The following is a 14,982-nucleotide window of genomic DNA, read 5'->3' as shown; positions in this document are numbered from 1 at the left end:
GAGCAAGGTGATGATGTCTTGTGCGGATAGGGTAATAGGCCCTAAATGAACATGATGTTGCGGATATTTAAGAAACATAAGGCATAATTTCGGTTGCCCTAATCTTGTTGAAGCTTTACCAACCAATGCAAGAGATCTGCCCTAATTGAACAACCAAATCCTTTTCATTTGTTTTTTTTTCCAACTTCGATTGTTAGTTGTTTGAATATTTGTTAGCATTGCAGATCATCAAGCCAATTTTAGGTTGTTGATAATTGAAATAATTTATCTCACTAATTTGATTAGGATTGTGTAAACATTATCTACAAAAAAATGGCTTGTATTGATCATGGTTAATTGGAGATAGCTAGGAAAAAAAATAACACATATCGAATCTGCAAAAAAATGGATGCTATTTTGATCAGTCACACAAATATCACAGAACAATTGACATTGGTATAAAACAAAAATTGTACTTATTGTATTTGGGTTGTAACATCATACAAAATAACTGGAAATAATATTGAGATCAACCATGCCAAAAGAACTGCACTTCATTTACCCATATAATTGTAAATGTTTACATCTTTGGATTTGTAAGATGTATGATGACTGTATTTACAATAAAGCATTCATAAAATATTTCTGCAAATTGTTTCCAAAATAGCAGAATAAACCACAAAACAATTTCTCCAAAACTCATTCCAAAACAGCAGAATTACAGCAGAATGAACTACAAAGTATTGCATGACTATAATTCTAATCCATCAGAAACTTTTCAGATCCTTCCTCTACTTAAAGCCCCTGGGGGAATCTTATTCTTTCTCCTTTCCCGAGCATATGATTCTTTAATTTTTTCCTCAATCTCCTTATGTCTTTTGGCAGTAACTGGAGCAGAATGTTTGCTTGATGCCTCCTTTGCAGGTTGGTCTATTGAAGGTTGCTTCAGCTGAGTAGCAGACTGGGCAGGTTCAGATGAGTAGCAGACCTGAGCAGGTTTTGTAGATTGTGCAACATTGCATTTGCCTCCTCTTATGTTCAATTTTCTTTTCCCTGGCCCATCAGTTAGTACAACCTGTGATACAATAAGTAAACAACCATTTAAAATACTACTAAAACATGGCCAATTAACTTCTCTATACCACCTGCCCTATACTGCATCTTAATTGTAAATAACTCAGCAGCAGGTACTGAAACATAAACCAAAGTTTATAGTTACTGCTCTGTCATGTCAAGTGTTTAAAATTTATGTAACAATCAAATTAAACACTTCTTTCTCTTACACAATCACATTGTTAACAATCTCAAGAAAACAAAGATTGCTATAATTAAATATTCCACAACCATACAAATCCTAGGACATTAAACAAACCTGAATTAAAAATACCAACAACTTATAAACATTGGGTGAAGTGATGGAGAAATTCCATTTAACAGTTACAATAAAGGAAACTGCTGATTCAAGTAGAAAAATATGTAAACCACAACAAACTCTACCCATATGAAAAAAATTGACACATAGACAAACTCCTCAAATGAATATGAAGTCATGAAACACTATAACAAACTCCTCTATAAATATGTAGTACAATTAAATCTTCTTACTTCTAAGTCAATCATTACTATAAACATCAACTAATCAATCATACAAAATTTTAAGCACAAGTTAAACTAACAATGAATGGAAGCAACAAATGGTTTATGTAATAAATTAGATAACAATTTGAACACAACAAATGGAGACACAATAAATGGACACAATAAATTAGATAAAAAAGATTTATTCCACTTGGGACCACAACAACTGGAAAAAAAACCCCTTTATCAACACATGCTCAAAATGGGACCAAGCTAAAAAACCACGGCAAAACTATGGGAAGGTGAACATATTATATATATATATATATATATATATATAAGTGGTGATCCAACAACGATAATACTTTCAGGTACATGACATTTCATCAAAACCCTATCTTGTACTACCACATAATGTGACATCCCTTCCATCAAACTATGAACCCTAAGTTCCAATTGAAAGTGCAATACAATGTTAAAAAACTAAGAAGGTAAGAGACATAATGGGGTGCATTGTTAGGGTTAGGGTTAGGGTTTGCTCACAATAGTCCGGAGGCTTCTGCCCTATTTGCCGTATCTCCAAATTGACGGACATCGTCGGCTGCTATCTGTGCTTGATTCCTCTCGCCCACAAAATCAAAACTTTTCTTCTACAGATCACCCGTTCAGATTCACGATGGCTTGAAGAATTGGGAAAGATGGAGCTCTCTATTTATCTCTTGATCTCTGGAACGAAGAACGAAGAAGAAAGATGATGATGTGGAGGGTCTTAAGTCGAGTCAGCAAGCTTCTCTGACGTGGACAAGCCAAGTTAGACTGCTAACATGGTTAAATGCTGTTGACTCAGCTATTCCGGCTGCCACACATGATTTTATTTGCCGGAATTCCTCTGCTGACTGACCGGTGAAAGACATTATTAGCTGAGTGACCACTTTGATACATTTTAAAGTTGGGTGACCGAAGTGATAATTAGTCATAGTTGGGTGACCAACTGAAAAATTAACCCGTACAAACAAACATAGTTTTTACGAGGTCATATCACCGATCACCAACTTTTATAAGGACTATACAAGCAATTTTCTCTCCCTAGTCCCTAATATATATATAATAAGTGAAAAAAGAGGAGGTAAATCTGAGCTTAATGGGATCCTGCGGAACACCACACCTAACCGCCTCTCAAGCTCTCCCGCCACCTTCCCGCCACCTTGTCTTCCCGCCAAACCCAACCAAATCCCCAACACTCTCGCTACTAAACACCGCCACCCTCCCCTCCCACCTCCCCCAACTCCACGCTCGCCTCATCAAGACCAACACTTTCCACAATAACTTCTATCTCTCCAAGCTCCTCTCTCTCTACATCCACCACAACCTCCTCGACGACGCTCTCCTTCTCCTTCACCGTGCCAAGAAGCCCAATGCTCTAGTTTGGAACACTCTTCTCAAAGCCTACTCCGATCATGGCCTCTTCTCCGATGCGCTCTTGCTTTTCCGGCTTATGCTTCAGAGTGGTGTGCGTCCTGACTGTTATACTTTCCCATTCCTTCTCAAAGCCTGTGAAGTAATTTGTGTTGGTTGTTCAATCCATGCTCTTGTTTTGAAGCTCGGTTTGGAAGCGAATCTTCATGCTGAGAACTCGTTGCTTGGTTTTTACTCTAGATGTTGCTGTGTTGACGATGCGCAGAAGGTGTTTGATGAAATGGCTGAGAGGGATGTGGTTTCTTATACGGCTCTGGTTTCGGGTTATTCCAAAGTGGGAGATGTGAAGAGCGCGATGGAGATTTTTGATTTGATGCCGGAGAGAGATGTGGTGTCTTGGGGTGCGATGATTTCGGGGTTTGCTCAGAATGGTTTCCCTGAAGAGGCATTGTGTCTTTTTCAAGAGATGCAAGCTGTTGGTGTTCCTATCAGTGAAGTGGCGCTTGTTAGTTCGATCTCTGCTTGTGCGAGTTTGGGGCTTCGGAGTTTGGGGCTCTGGCTTCATGCGTTCATAATTAGGCGTGGTATTGCCATTGGTGTTTTTACGGGCACTGCACTTGTTGATATGTATGGGAAATGTGGGGACTTGGGTTGCGCTAGCCAAGTGTTTCAGTCGATGAATGAGAAGAGTGTTGCGACTTGGAATTCGATGATAGGTGGGCTTGCTATGAATGGTAGTGTGACAAAGGCTCTATCATTAATTGAAGAGATGGTGGGAAGAGGAATAGAACCCAATGAAGTTACTTTATCTAATGTTTTGTCTGCGTGCAGACACGGTGGACTTGTCAATGAGGGTCGACATTATTTTGATAAATGGAGCAGGGAGTATGGGATTTTGTTGAACTTGGATCACTATGGATGTATGGTTGATCTACTTGGCCGGTCTGGTTGTTTGGATGAGGCCTATAGATTGATACAGTCAATGCCAATGGAGCCTAATGAGGTCATTTGGGGAGCACTATTAGGTGCTTGTAAAATTCATGGCAATCTAATTTTGGCTGAAGAGGCTCTTAAGAGGCTTGTGGAGCTAGACCCGGCAAATGGTGGCAACTACGTGCTTCTTTCTAATATGTATGCCGAGCTTGGAAGGTGGAAGGATGTCGAGAGAGTTAGAGCTATGATGAGAGATGAAACTGTTGTAAAAACTCGAGGTTGTAGTTCTATAGATCTGGACAGTGTTGCTCATGAATTTTCAGCAGGCGAGGAATCTTATCCGGGTGTCTTGTGAGCGATGATTGGAACTATGTAGATGAGGAATAATTGTATGGCTACAATGTAGAGTATGTTCTGCTGATATACTTTGGATGTATTATTCGTCAAAATTTATCTTATTGTATTCATGCACTTGTAATTCATCCCATGGTATGAGAAATCATTATTTCTGAGAACATTCATTGTCCATCTGAATTGTGGTTCATAATATATTGCCATTGCTCCTGATTTTTATGGCATTGGATTGTTGCCAAGTTATCGAATCGAACTTATTTGCCTGCAAAATATTCATTTACTGTATTTGCTTAAACATAATTAGAGATTTGTTGGGGTTCCAATCATTGTTTCTTGATTTATTTTATATTTGAATGTTAATTAGAAAATGATACAGTTTCTCAGATTTATTGATATACTTAAATTTGCATACATGCTCCTATTATCATGAGTGGTAAATCATAAACTATGATAAACTACAATATGATACGCATCACTCTCCTTTATCAGAACGGCAGCAGATTGACCATTCACACTGTCTAGAATTGGTTATATGTTGATTAAGATAAGAGCTTATACTAATTAAAAATACTCTTAACATTATTTATACCTTAAAATAAGGTTAAACACTTAGAACCGGTCCATTTGTTCATTCTAGACTTCTTTGAATCTGAATAACTCCAACCAAAGATAACAAAAATATCCTCTTTGCAATTGACCACCCCCCTCTGCTCCTTCAAAGACGTTTCTTATAAGTAAGATCAATCTAATGATAATCTATTTTATTAGTGCTCCACTCTCAAAATGTTCACTTTTGTGGCCAAAAATTGGCAATCAATTAAAAAACAAATAATTGACAAAGATAAAAAGGAGTATATAGAATATATTTAACAAATAAGTCAATATTAGAGATATTATATCTTATAGCCAACAAGTATGGAGTAACCATTTGTCTACTATTAGCTTAAAGATGAGATTAATCCTCATTAATTGGATAATCATAAGAGAAGAATATTTTCTCTTGATTGCCATTACCACTTGAGAATTTATTCCTTACCCACCCTTCCATCTCAATCCTTGGAGATTCTCATGAGATATAAAGAACAATCCATTTCCTTCCAAAGCTTTATGCTATTCTTGAGAATCATAGATAAAAAACTGGTTGGGAAATTAGAGGACCATAACCCAAATATGAGGGAGCCTTCATTTAAGATAATGGAAGTTCTATTTAAATGTTAATTTTTTTTTATTTTTATTTTTGATGATGTGGACAAGCCACAGTTCATCCGTTGGAGAAAGAATTGATTTATCCACCTCTCAGTAAGGAATAAAGTTACCATTGTTTTACTGCAAAGATAATAATGTTATTTCATTTTTTATAAAAAATTAATTTTATTATGAAATAGAGGGAATACTAATTTTCTAACTTCACTAGTGAATTGAAGATGATATTTCATGACAACAGATTTTTGGTCTAGCGGCACTGATCCCATTACAAAAAATATCGGTATTAAAGAAGTTTAAATGATGAGTTTAAGTTCCGTCTCATGCAATATCTATAATGATGGGTCATCAGTTGTGAGAACGAGGCATCAGATAAATGCACTTGTTCGCATTTATAAAAAAAAAAAATCATTTTTTAATTAAGTGTAAATTATAATGAAATTTAAAGTTATTTAAAACAACTAATATTACATTATTTATATATAGAGGACCCATCATCTAGGGACATCTCTAGATTTCAAATCTAGTAATGTCCATAATAGCCATCGGATAATAATCTGACAGCTCTTATCATTATAAACAGTAGAAACCACGTTATATAGTGTTGTACAGTGATCATAAACTGTAAAAAAGTGTACAGTGTTTATATAAACAATCAACCATCGGATGATGATCCAATGGCTTAGATTTAAAACGTCTCTAGATTTCAAATCTAGGGACTTACCTAGATGATCTTTTACCATATATATATATATATATATATATGAAGATATATAATATACAGATACCAGCTGCTAATAACCTTTGAATCATTATCTAACAACTATTATTTAGATAGACACTATATAGCAGTTTTTTTTTTTTTTTAGGGAAGAGCTCAGAGAGCTGAGACACTATATAGCAGTTGAATATAATAGATTTATGTAGAATTGAAATTTACAGACGTTCTAAGATAATGAGTTCCTTATATATATATATATTATTTATTTAAAGAAATTACATATATATATATAATAATAATTTATTATTACTAATTATATATTTTATTTAAAAATTTTGTTAATATAAACGGCAGAAACAAAGGCAAAAAAAAAAGGTACGGAGTGAAAAAAAAAATCACACTTTGCTTTATGAGAAGGTCAAGTAGCTTTTCTCCTGCGTTTCTGGAACGTTCCATTCACACTCGAAACGTCCTGGTTGTCGATCTCGTTCTAAAAGGACAATAATACCCTCCCTGGATTCCCGTATTTCCCTCCAATCCCGCCCAGATTCCTCCCAACCGTCAAAGATCCCTCCTCTTCCTCTCTGACCCGGCGTTTCCTTTTGCTTCCAAACCCTAGCTCCGGCTCCAGCTCCAGCACTTGGCTTCTCGAATGGCAACGTAGCCCTCAAAGGCGTCCATGGAGGAGGCCCTGGAGGACATGGGGGAAAGCTCCTCGCCTCCCAAGGGGTTCGGACCCCCTGGGGTCTTTGATATCAAGTATGATATCTATGCGAGGCTGCTGGAGAGTAGGAACGAGGAGGAGTTGTTGAATTCAGACTTTAGAGAGCAGTTCATGGCCCATTTCAATCGGTTGCCTCCGAGGTATACTGGATATGATTTATTTGTTTGTGGTTTTTGGAGATTTGTTTTTGAAAAATTTCAGCTTTTTGGATTTTGTTTAGTGTTTCTTTTGATTTACTCTGGTTTCGTGTCGTGCTTGCTTATCTTTTTGCATAAATCTCGTTTTTTTGTTTGTAAAGGAGGGATTTTGATGGCTTTCGAAGTGTGTGAGAAAATGTTTGCTTGTTTGAGAAATAAAAGAAATCTCGTTGGAGGAAATATATCGTTTTCAAGCTCTTTACGAGTTGCGTGTACTGTGATTGTTGGTTTTGGTAATTGTTCACAGTGTTAGGATTTGGGCTTCACTGTTTAGAGAATTACTCAGGCAAAATTGTTTGCAGTTATCTACTGGATTTGAATGTTGACAGAGCAGAAGATGTTCTGTTACATCAAAAGATTCTAACTGAAGCCAAAGACCCAGAAAAGCGTCCGGTGTTCCATGTTCGTTTCATAAAGGTATACAACATTAAACCTTATTTGGGTGGGTTGACTTCTCCATATTCCTAATGTGTTGTTTCTATCATTTTTACTGCCAGATTCTCATCTATGACTGCTTTTGATGGTATCAAATGAAAAGTTTGCATTATTGTCCGCACTGTGGGTTGAATTCTCTACATGACACTATGGGCTGATTACCCTGTATGATAATTAAGATAACTCAGAATGCTTCAGATGACTTCCATTGGTTGCATCACTCTGTCTCATTCTTCTTCTTCTTTATTATTATTTTAAATCTTGTCCATCCTGGGAGCATGCTCTGGAATAATCAGCTCAGGTCTCCTCCACCTTCTTTGTTTTCCTCTTAAAATTTTCATGGTTGATTTGGGTTTTACATCCACTCGAAAATCATTATCTAGAATATTCTTTTTGAATTGTTCCACGCAAGGGAGATGTGATTGCGTAAAATTTGATGTCTTTAATGTTGAATTTTTCTATCTGTCAGCAGTCTTTAGCTTTATATGCTTGCGGTCTTCAGTTTCATACTAGTCATCTTACATTACGTTCTAAATTAAGGCAAGGTTTGTCTGCACATTTCTATGTTTTGGTGCAAGCTTTTGCTATGAATCAGTCTTAACTTGCCTACACATTACTAGACTGACTTCCTACTGAAATATTAAGAATATTTGAGTAGAAGTAAGAATTCTTGGTTTGACTTTGACCTTTTTCATAGCTTGATGACCTAAATGTGGATGTGAGAAAGAACTTGGAGGACATCGAAGATGGAAGTTATCTCACAGAGGCTCTTTCTGTAAGGTATATATCTGATGAGCCATGAAGCTGCAACATATATTCTTGTTAATCTAAATGTCCGGTTGTTGTTGTTGACATCAGTTTTAAGAGACCAGTAAAAGCACATAATTTGTCTACAAATTGGTTTTAATTTAGTGCAGATATTAATTTGACCTTGCTCTTTTTGAGGAATAAAAGTGGTGATGGAGAATATGGCACAACTTCTCTGATATTTCTCTCCTAATTTTACTAGTCCTCATCATTAACCACAAAGCTGAATGACCATAAACTGATGGCTTCTAGAAGTTTTAACTCTGACTATCACCTTTTACAATACCTTCTAGATTTAATGCAGTAGGATTTCTGAACTTTTTAAAAATTTGTATATCTTTGAGTTACACAAAGTAACTTTATTTTGGTTTGAAAATTTTGCTATTCATAATTAATCACTGTGCTTTTTAGAGCTTGCAGGCATGATACCTTTGTCCCAATTCATGAGATAATATTTTCTACTGTTGACAAGCCAAAGCTTCTTAGCCAGGTTGGTTGATGGGGGACCATGTTCCTTGTCTTAATCCCGAACAACCACTTGTTTGGTTAATATGTATCTATTAATCTTTGCATGCATGTTTCCTACACAAGAACAATGCTATCTGAACTAAATAATATAAAATTCCTTAGTTTTCTTTCTCAATTTCAAATGACCTATGGATGATTTCCTCTGATGGTTGCTCATATATGGTCATGGATTCCATAACTTCTCCATGGCCCATTACAAACTCTCTTTATCAACTTTTACATTTAGCCATGCTGTTCTGACAACTTTGAGTTCTTACTTTTATTTTCTCCATCACATCAATCATGAAGATTGGTTTTAATTATTTTTTTGGTTAATACTAATATACGTTACATTTGCTGTCAAATATTGGTGTCTACCTTTACCTGCTAGAAAATGATATATACATATTATATGAGTGTATATATATCAATGTATATTGCCTTTTAGATTTTTCTCACTCTCCTTTTGATCTAATTTGCGTTACCTTCTGTTCTTTAAAATTTTTAACTTGCTTGCACTTTCTTCTAGCTGTCTGCATTGCTGTCCAATATTGGGCTGAACATCCGTGAAGCTCATGTTTTTTCTACGACTGACGGCTATTCCCTGGATGTCTTTGTTGTTGATGGATGGCCTGCTCAGGTGTGACTAGTTCTTGATGCTTTATTTTTTTCTCTGGGTTTGTCTGTAATGTATGTATGTAGTCTACATTTTGTGATATTTATGCTCCTTTTGGTTTCATTGCTGGTATATTCCTATAATAATAGTAGGTAATTTTGGATACACACCATGCCTAATTGCAGGAATACCTCAAGATTAAGTGACACTGTTATCTGAGAACTAAGGTTTGTGGCACTTTATTTCAAAAAGTGTTGGTTAATACAAACTTTTGTATAGGTGCATAGTGGGTAAGAGTTGAGGTGCCTATTATTAAGTTCGTTCCATGTCACAAAAAAATGTGTTCTTCTAGTTGTTTACTTCCTGTGGATGGACAAAAATCTAAAGGAGGGTTGAATGCAAGAAAAAAAAAATGAGTGCAATCCTGCAACTGGAAATATATTGGATTTTAATTTGAATTGATCAGAGAATGCTAGTCTATTTTTACATTTGGGAACTTGTCACCCAATTATAACTAACTATGCATTGTGGTCATCAGGATGCAAATGGTTTGAGCAAGGAGCTTGAGGCTGCTGTTGCTAGAATTGAGGTATTCTAGCTTTGTTATATCAGCAATTCTTTCATTATTTAGTGTTTATGCAGTTTCCTTTTCCTGAAAATTAATGTTTTTTGTTTTTGATCTAGACCTAAATGGAAGGCTCAGTATAGTTTTCTTGAATTGCTAGAAATGGAAATTTTCAAACACGTTTCAGTTTAAGCATATGTGGAATTATTGATCTTTTATATTTTATTGAGTGGTAATGGATTTTGTGGTGGGTATTTATGAAAATGTAGGGGTCTTGGTCTGGCTCAACTCATTCTTCAGGTGCAGATAAGATACTGGCCATGCAACCAAAAATTGGTGATTGGGAAATTGATAAAAGATTGTTAAAAATGGGAGAGAAAATTGCCTGTGGATCTTGTGGAGATTTGTGAGTTTGTGGCATAATATTACCTGATCCATACATTTACTATGCAAAATTTTCTCTATATTGTGTAATTTACTTCAAAACTCTTGCAGGTATCGTGGGAGTTACTTGGGTTGGGATGTCGCTATAAAAGTCTTAAGGTCTGAGCATTTAGATGAGGCTTCGGGGGTGGAATTTGCTCAAGAAGTGATGATCTTAAGGTGAAGTTGTATGTGTTAGCTAAAGGTTGCCCATATTATGTTGGTCCAATTACAACGTTTAATGGACACTTAAAATGTCTTTAACTGTTACATATTGCGAAATTGTGACTAGTCTTCATTATATGATTTTCAGTCATGTATTTGTTCTTTCGTGAACCAGGGAAGTTCAACACAGGAATGTAGTTCGTTTTATTGGTGCATCCACAAAACCTCCACAGTTCTGCATAGTTACGGGTATTGTCATGTGACTGTCATTGTCCTCTTTTTATGATTTTCATATACAAAGAATTATGACGAATAATTTTTCCCTGCTTTTTCAGTATGTGGTTATCATTTTTCATCTATATCTGTTTTATTTTCTACCCTTGTGTCCGAAACTCACAAATTGACACAACTCTATAAATGGTGACTTCTGCCCTTTCATGTCCTTGAACCTCTTGTGAGTCTTCTAGGCCTCCTCAACCCTTTCTTGGGACTTGATGCATCATATTAATATATTCAAATGAAACACAGACTAAGTAAGCAGGGATGTTTAGGACTGACAATCTCCAGATCAGTGGGTGGCATGACATGGTTATGCTCAACACCAACAATAAGAAGACCGACAATAAGAAGTGCTTAAGGTAACATGTAGTCTGATCATTGAAAATTGATGTCAATTTGTCAGTCTTGAAAGGCAGATGATTAGTGATGGCAACAATTTTGATGTGTGGCAGCTGAAATGGAAGAATTTGCTTGAACAGCCTTTCATCTTAACTTATAACATGCCATTCTAGTTTCTGCTGGATGTAGATCAGTTTCTGATGTTAGATTTGTTATTTGCATCAAGAGAACTAGCACAAAATAGAAAAGTATTATTTTCAAAAATGCAGTTGAAGATTTCAGGTCACATGGCATGAAAAATGGTCATTGATGACTAGGTTGTGTGCATAATAGAATGGCTACTTTATCTCGATCCCTTTAAAGGCCTTTTTTTTTATTGCTTTGGAACTTTTTTTTTCAGGAGTACCAATTTAAGGCTGGACTGTGACAAGTATTACTTAAATCTGTTTGTTGATGAATACTCTTGCTTACTGTGCATGATGGGGTATTTATTATATCTTTATGGTATTAAATTGTGAGCCTAGCTACCTTTCTTACAGAGTACATGCGTGGGGGAAGTCTCTATGACTTGTTGCATAAGCATCACAACATCTTGGAGCTTTCTATGTTGCTCGAGTTTGCTCTTGATATCTGCAAGGGGATGAACTACTTGCACCAGAATAATGTTATTCACAGAGATCTGAAGACAGCTAACCTTCTGATTGATGAACACCGTGTATGCTCCATTCCAATAATATATGTGTATTAGAAGATGCATAACACTAACTTCCCGTACTCTAGAGTGGCAACAATTATGATACACTGTTAGAATGCTTGCTTGTTTTGTATTTTGGAAGATCTTGCGGGTTGAACTTAGGCTCTTATACTGCTTCTTGTTACACATTTAGGTTGTCAAAGTGGCAGATTTTGGTGTAGCACGGTTACAGAATCAAGGAGGGGATATGACAGCAGAAACTGGAACATACAGATGGATGGCACCTGAGGTATGTATGGATGAGTTAATCATTCTTTGATCCAAATATGCATGAAAATAAACAAAATGAAGAATTTTAGATGTCTTTCCTCATTAATTGGGTATAAATTATGAACTGCGTTCTTGAAATTTATGGCGATACTTTAGGGGTTCAATGACAGATGACATTGATCATCAAGAGAACTGCTCAGTGAGCGGAATTTCTTGAAGTGGTTAAAATATTCTACTCTATGTGCATTAGTTTATTTAGAGGCCCGTGATTTCATTATGATAGGAAAGTCTTGTTGGGGGCCGGGGAATTAAATTCTATTTGAAGATTTTTCAAACTAAAATTTTCTGTTACGACTTTTAAAGCTTGTACTATAAACCTTGCTATAACTTCACTGTAATTTCTCATGTATTCTTTCCAATCTTTTCTAGGTTATAAATCATCAACGATATGACCAGAAGGCAGATGTATTCAGTTTTGCTGTTGTGCTTTGGGAGCTACTGACATCAAAGGTAAGCATGTCCATCATTTCTTTTGCTTACTTGACAATAGCATAAAAGTGGCTTTGGCTTTCAGATTCCATATGACACACTGACACCCTTGCAAGCTGCTCTAGGGGTAAGACAGGTATGCAGATATCGATTATCATTTTATAAAAACTTCATTGCTATTGAAACCAAACCACTTCATCTTGTTTTTCCTTTTACTTGAGGAAATTAGTTTTAAGAATAAAAAATAAGGTGAAGTAAGGTTGTTGCATCAATCTTGGACTGTGCATAATCAGCACGTAGATCCTAGAGGGACGGGCCTTTTTAGCAAACATTAACTCATGTTGATATATGGGTTGATGTTTCTGAAAGATCTATGTACTAGAAAATTATTGATGTTAGTGAAGTTATTCTCGAAGTAAATCGTGAAATTTCTTTCCTTTTGCCATCTGTAACTAGCAGGGATTGCGTCCTGAACTGCCAGAAAATACACATCCAATACTGTCAGACTTGATACAAAGATGTTGGGAGGCAGATCCTGCAAAACGTCCTTCCTTTGCCGAGATAATAGTTGAACTCGAGGAACTCTTGAAGCAGGTTAAGGTAAACTGCTGTCTTTTATGTTATTTGGATGAGCACCCACCCAGATGCAGCTTGTTAATTTAAATTCTATGAAAGATAAATCACTACATAGATGACCATTAGTCCTACTGTTTGGCAGTCACCAGAGGAAACAAGTGATGAAAGACGAGAAAATGCCAATGATGATTGACCTAAACATGAACCAAAGATATTCAATTTTGATTGATCGGCGAAGTCTGCAAGCTACCATTTTTGAGCTGTAACATATAACAATGTAGCTTTCTTTCTTGTTTTTTTGTTTCTTTTTTAAAAGTCATGTTGCATTTTACAGTTGCCAGATATCATCATAAGTATTAAAGAACATACTGGAATGGTTGGAGCTTGATAACTTGATTGTGTTAGTTTAAAGGACAGAGTGAGAGTAACCATGTAAAAGGCAGTTTCTTTGTTTTACCATTGTAAAATGTTCCTTGTTGCATTGTGAGGTTCTCTATCAGGGGATGATGGTATAGGACACATGGTTTGGAGATTTATGCTTCAATGTATTTCACCATCTTTAATTCATATTTTATAAATGTCTTTTGTTTTCTCTGTAGTAACTTTTTTCTGGAAGGAGCTGATAAATTTGATGTTTATTTATTAATCTTTCTTTTATACAGTTACACTAGACTTACTGGAGTGGTGCGCTTCTCTGTGCCTTTTGTGATCGCATGAAATTTTGTCCTTGAAGAGAAACGTGTGATTAAAAACAGAGATTCTGTATTGTCATGTTATTTGCAAAGTATGACCTGATCCGTTTAAAAATTACTATAACGTTTAAAAATTCCTGTTAATATATCTTTGTGATACCCGGTGGATAATAAATCGTCGTAACTAGTGTATAATGGGACGACAATTCACAGTACTTCAATATGATACATATGATATTATTTATTTATTTTTTTAAAAATTGCTGCTAAAGCACTCGTTCAAACCAAATATTCTGTTTGAGTTTTAGCCCTGTAGATTGTCCCACGGTTTTTTATAATTATATTAAATAAATCCATTAATATTTATTAACTAATATTTTTAAAAAAATTATATGAGAAACGTTTCTTAGTATTCAGTTTATTATTATTGTCAAACATTGGCTAACGTAATGAAAAGTATGTGAGTACGAATGGGGCAATTGAATTGGGGGTTGATTTTCTCTGACATCAGTATGTAAAGGGGTCATTTGTCATCTTTACCCAAAAAAAAAACTTATTATTAAAAATTAAAATGAATCATTTTAATTAAATATCAATTAAAAAAAAAATCAAATTTTATCGACTAAGAAGGCAATTTCAAACAATTAAGATAGTCTTTGATTACTGGTAACTCTATATCCACATGATGAAAAATAAATAATGATGTGAGAGGATGTAAAACTATAATTGCCCTTTGGTTCATTGTTCTAATTTCTCCTTTTGCAATGCATTAGTGGTTCATTTATTTATTTATTTATTTTAAAACTACAATTGTGTATTTGATTAAATGGAAAAAAAAAGTGGATGTGCACTTCTTGTATTTGTTTGTAAATTTATCTCATTATAGGTGGGGATATGATTATCAGTGTGTATTTTACCTTTGTATTAATCTTTTGAATACATTGATTATTTAGCTAAATTGAATTTTAAATTTTTTTCTTAGTAATTAGTAATCTTCGTACATGAAATAAATGATATCTA

The 14,982-nt window shown here is 35.3% G+C and overlaps 2 protein-coding genes across 9 annotated transcripts; both read left to right on the top strand.

Annotated features, from left to right (window-relative positions):
- The first annotated feature begins 2,689 nt into the window (after positions 1 to 2,689).
- On the top strand, positions 2,690 to 4,466 carry LOC120260628 (pentatricopeptide repeat-containing protein At2g29760, chloroplastic-like). 2 transcript variants are annotated; one of them, XM_039268156.1, is made up of 2 exons: positions 2,908 to 3,065; positions 3,158 to 4,466. In XM_039268156.1, the coding sequence occupies exons 1-2, from the start codon at positions 3,015 to 3,017 to the stop codon at positions 4,259 to 4,261; spliced, it is 1,155 nt and encodes a 384-aa protein (XP_039124090.1). In that variant the 5' UTR covers positions 2,908 to 3,014; the 3' UTR covers positions 4,262 to 4,466. The 2 variants fall into 2 exon arrangements, with proteins under 2 accessions (XP_039124089.1, XP_039124090.1); XM_039268155.1 differs by having other exon boundaries at positions 2,690 to 4,466.
- Positions 4,467 to 6,605: 2,139 nt separating this feature from the next.
- LOC120261131 (serine/threonine-protein kinase STY46-like) lies at positions 6,606 to 14,116 on the top strand. 7 transcript variants are annotated; one of them, XM_039268861.1, is made up of 15 exons: positions 6,606 to 7,048; positions 7,408 to 7,522; positions 8,238 to 8,320; positions 8,759 to 8,837; positions 9,384 to 9,494; positions 10,009 to 10,059; positions 10,305 to 10,441; positions 10,531 to 10,638; positions 10,799 to 10,872; positions 11,781 to 11,956; positions 12,129 to 12,224; positions 12,635 to 12,715; positions 12,780 to 12,830; positions 13,151 to 13,294; positions 13,933 to 14,116. In XM_039268861.1, exons 1-15 carry the CDS (start codon positions 6,864 to 6,866, stop codon positions 13,939 to 13,941), a joined length of 1,500 nt encoding a protein of 499 aa, XP_039124795.1. In that variant the 5' UTR covers positions 6,606 to 6,863; the 3' UTR covers positions 13,942 to 14,116. The 7 variants fall into 7 exon arrangements, with proteins under 7 accessions (XP_039124795.1, XP_039124791.1, XP_039124793.1 ...); XM_039268857.1 differs by lacking the exon at positions 13,933 to 14,116 and adding an exon at positions 13,413 to 13,837 and having other exon boundaries at positions 6,613 to 7,048; XM_039268859.1 differs by lacking the exon at positions 13,933 to 14,116 and adding an exon at positions 13,413 to 13,837 and having other exon boundaries at positions 6,614 to 7,048; positions 8,768 to 8,837.
- Positions 14,117 to 14,982: the final 866 nt, after the last annotated feature.

This window comes from Dioscorea cayenensis, chromosome 5, assembly GCF_009730915.1.
Source record: "Dioscorea cayenensis subsp. rotundata cultivar TDr96_F1 chromosome 5, TDr96_F1_v2_PseudoChromosome.rev07_lg8_w22 25.fasta, whole genome shotgun sequence".
In the NCBI taxonomy this organism is placed as follows: domain Eukaryota; kingdom Viridiplantae; phylum Streptophyta; class Magnoliopsida; order Dioscoreales; family Dioscoreaceae; genus Dioscorea; species Dioscorea cayenensis.
This window is presented reverse-complemented; position numbering and strand designations above follow the sequence as displayed.

Coding starts and splice junctions, on each gene's coding strand:
- LOC120261131 (XM_039268857.1), top strand. CDS start 6,864: ATGGAGGAGGCCCTGGAGGACATGGGGGAAAGCTCCTCGCCTCCCAAG. Junction 8,321..8,758: donor ACAGAGGCTCTTTCTGTAAG/GTATATATCTGA, acceptor TGTGCTTTTTAG/AGCTTGCAGGCATGATACCT. Junction 12,225..12,634: donor ACAGATGGATGGCACCTGAG/GTATGTATGGAT, acceptor AATCTTTTCTAG/GTTATAAATCATCAACGATA.
- LOC120260628 (XM_039268155.1), top strand. CDS start 2,699: ATGGGATCCTGCGGAACACCACACCTAACCGCCTCTCAAGCTCTCCCG.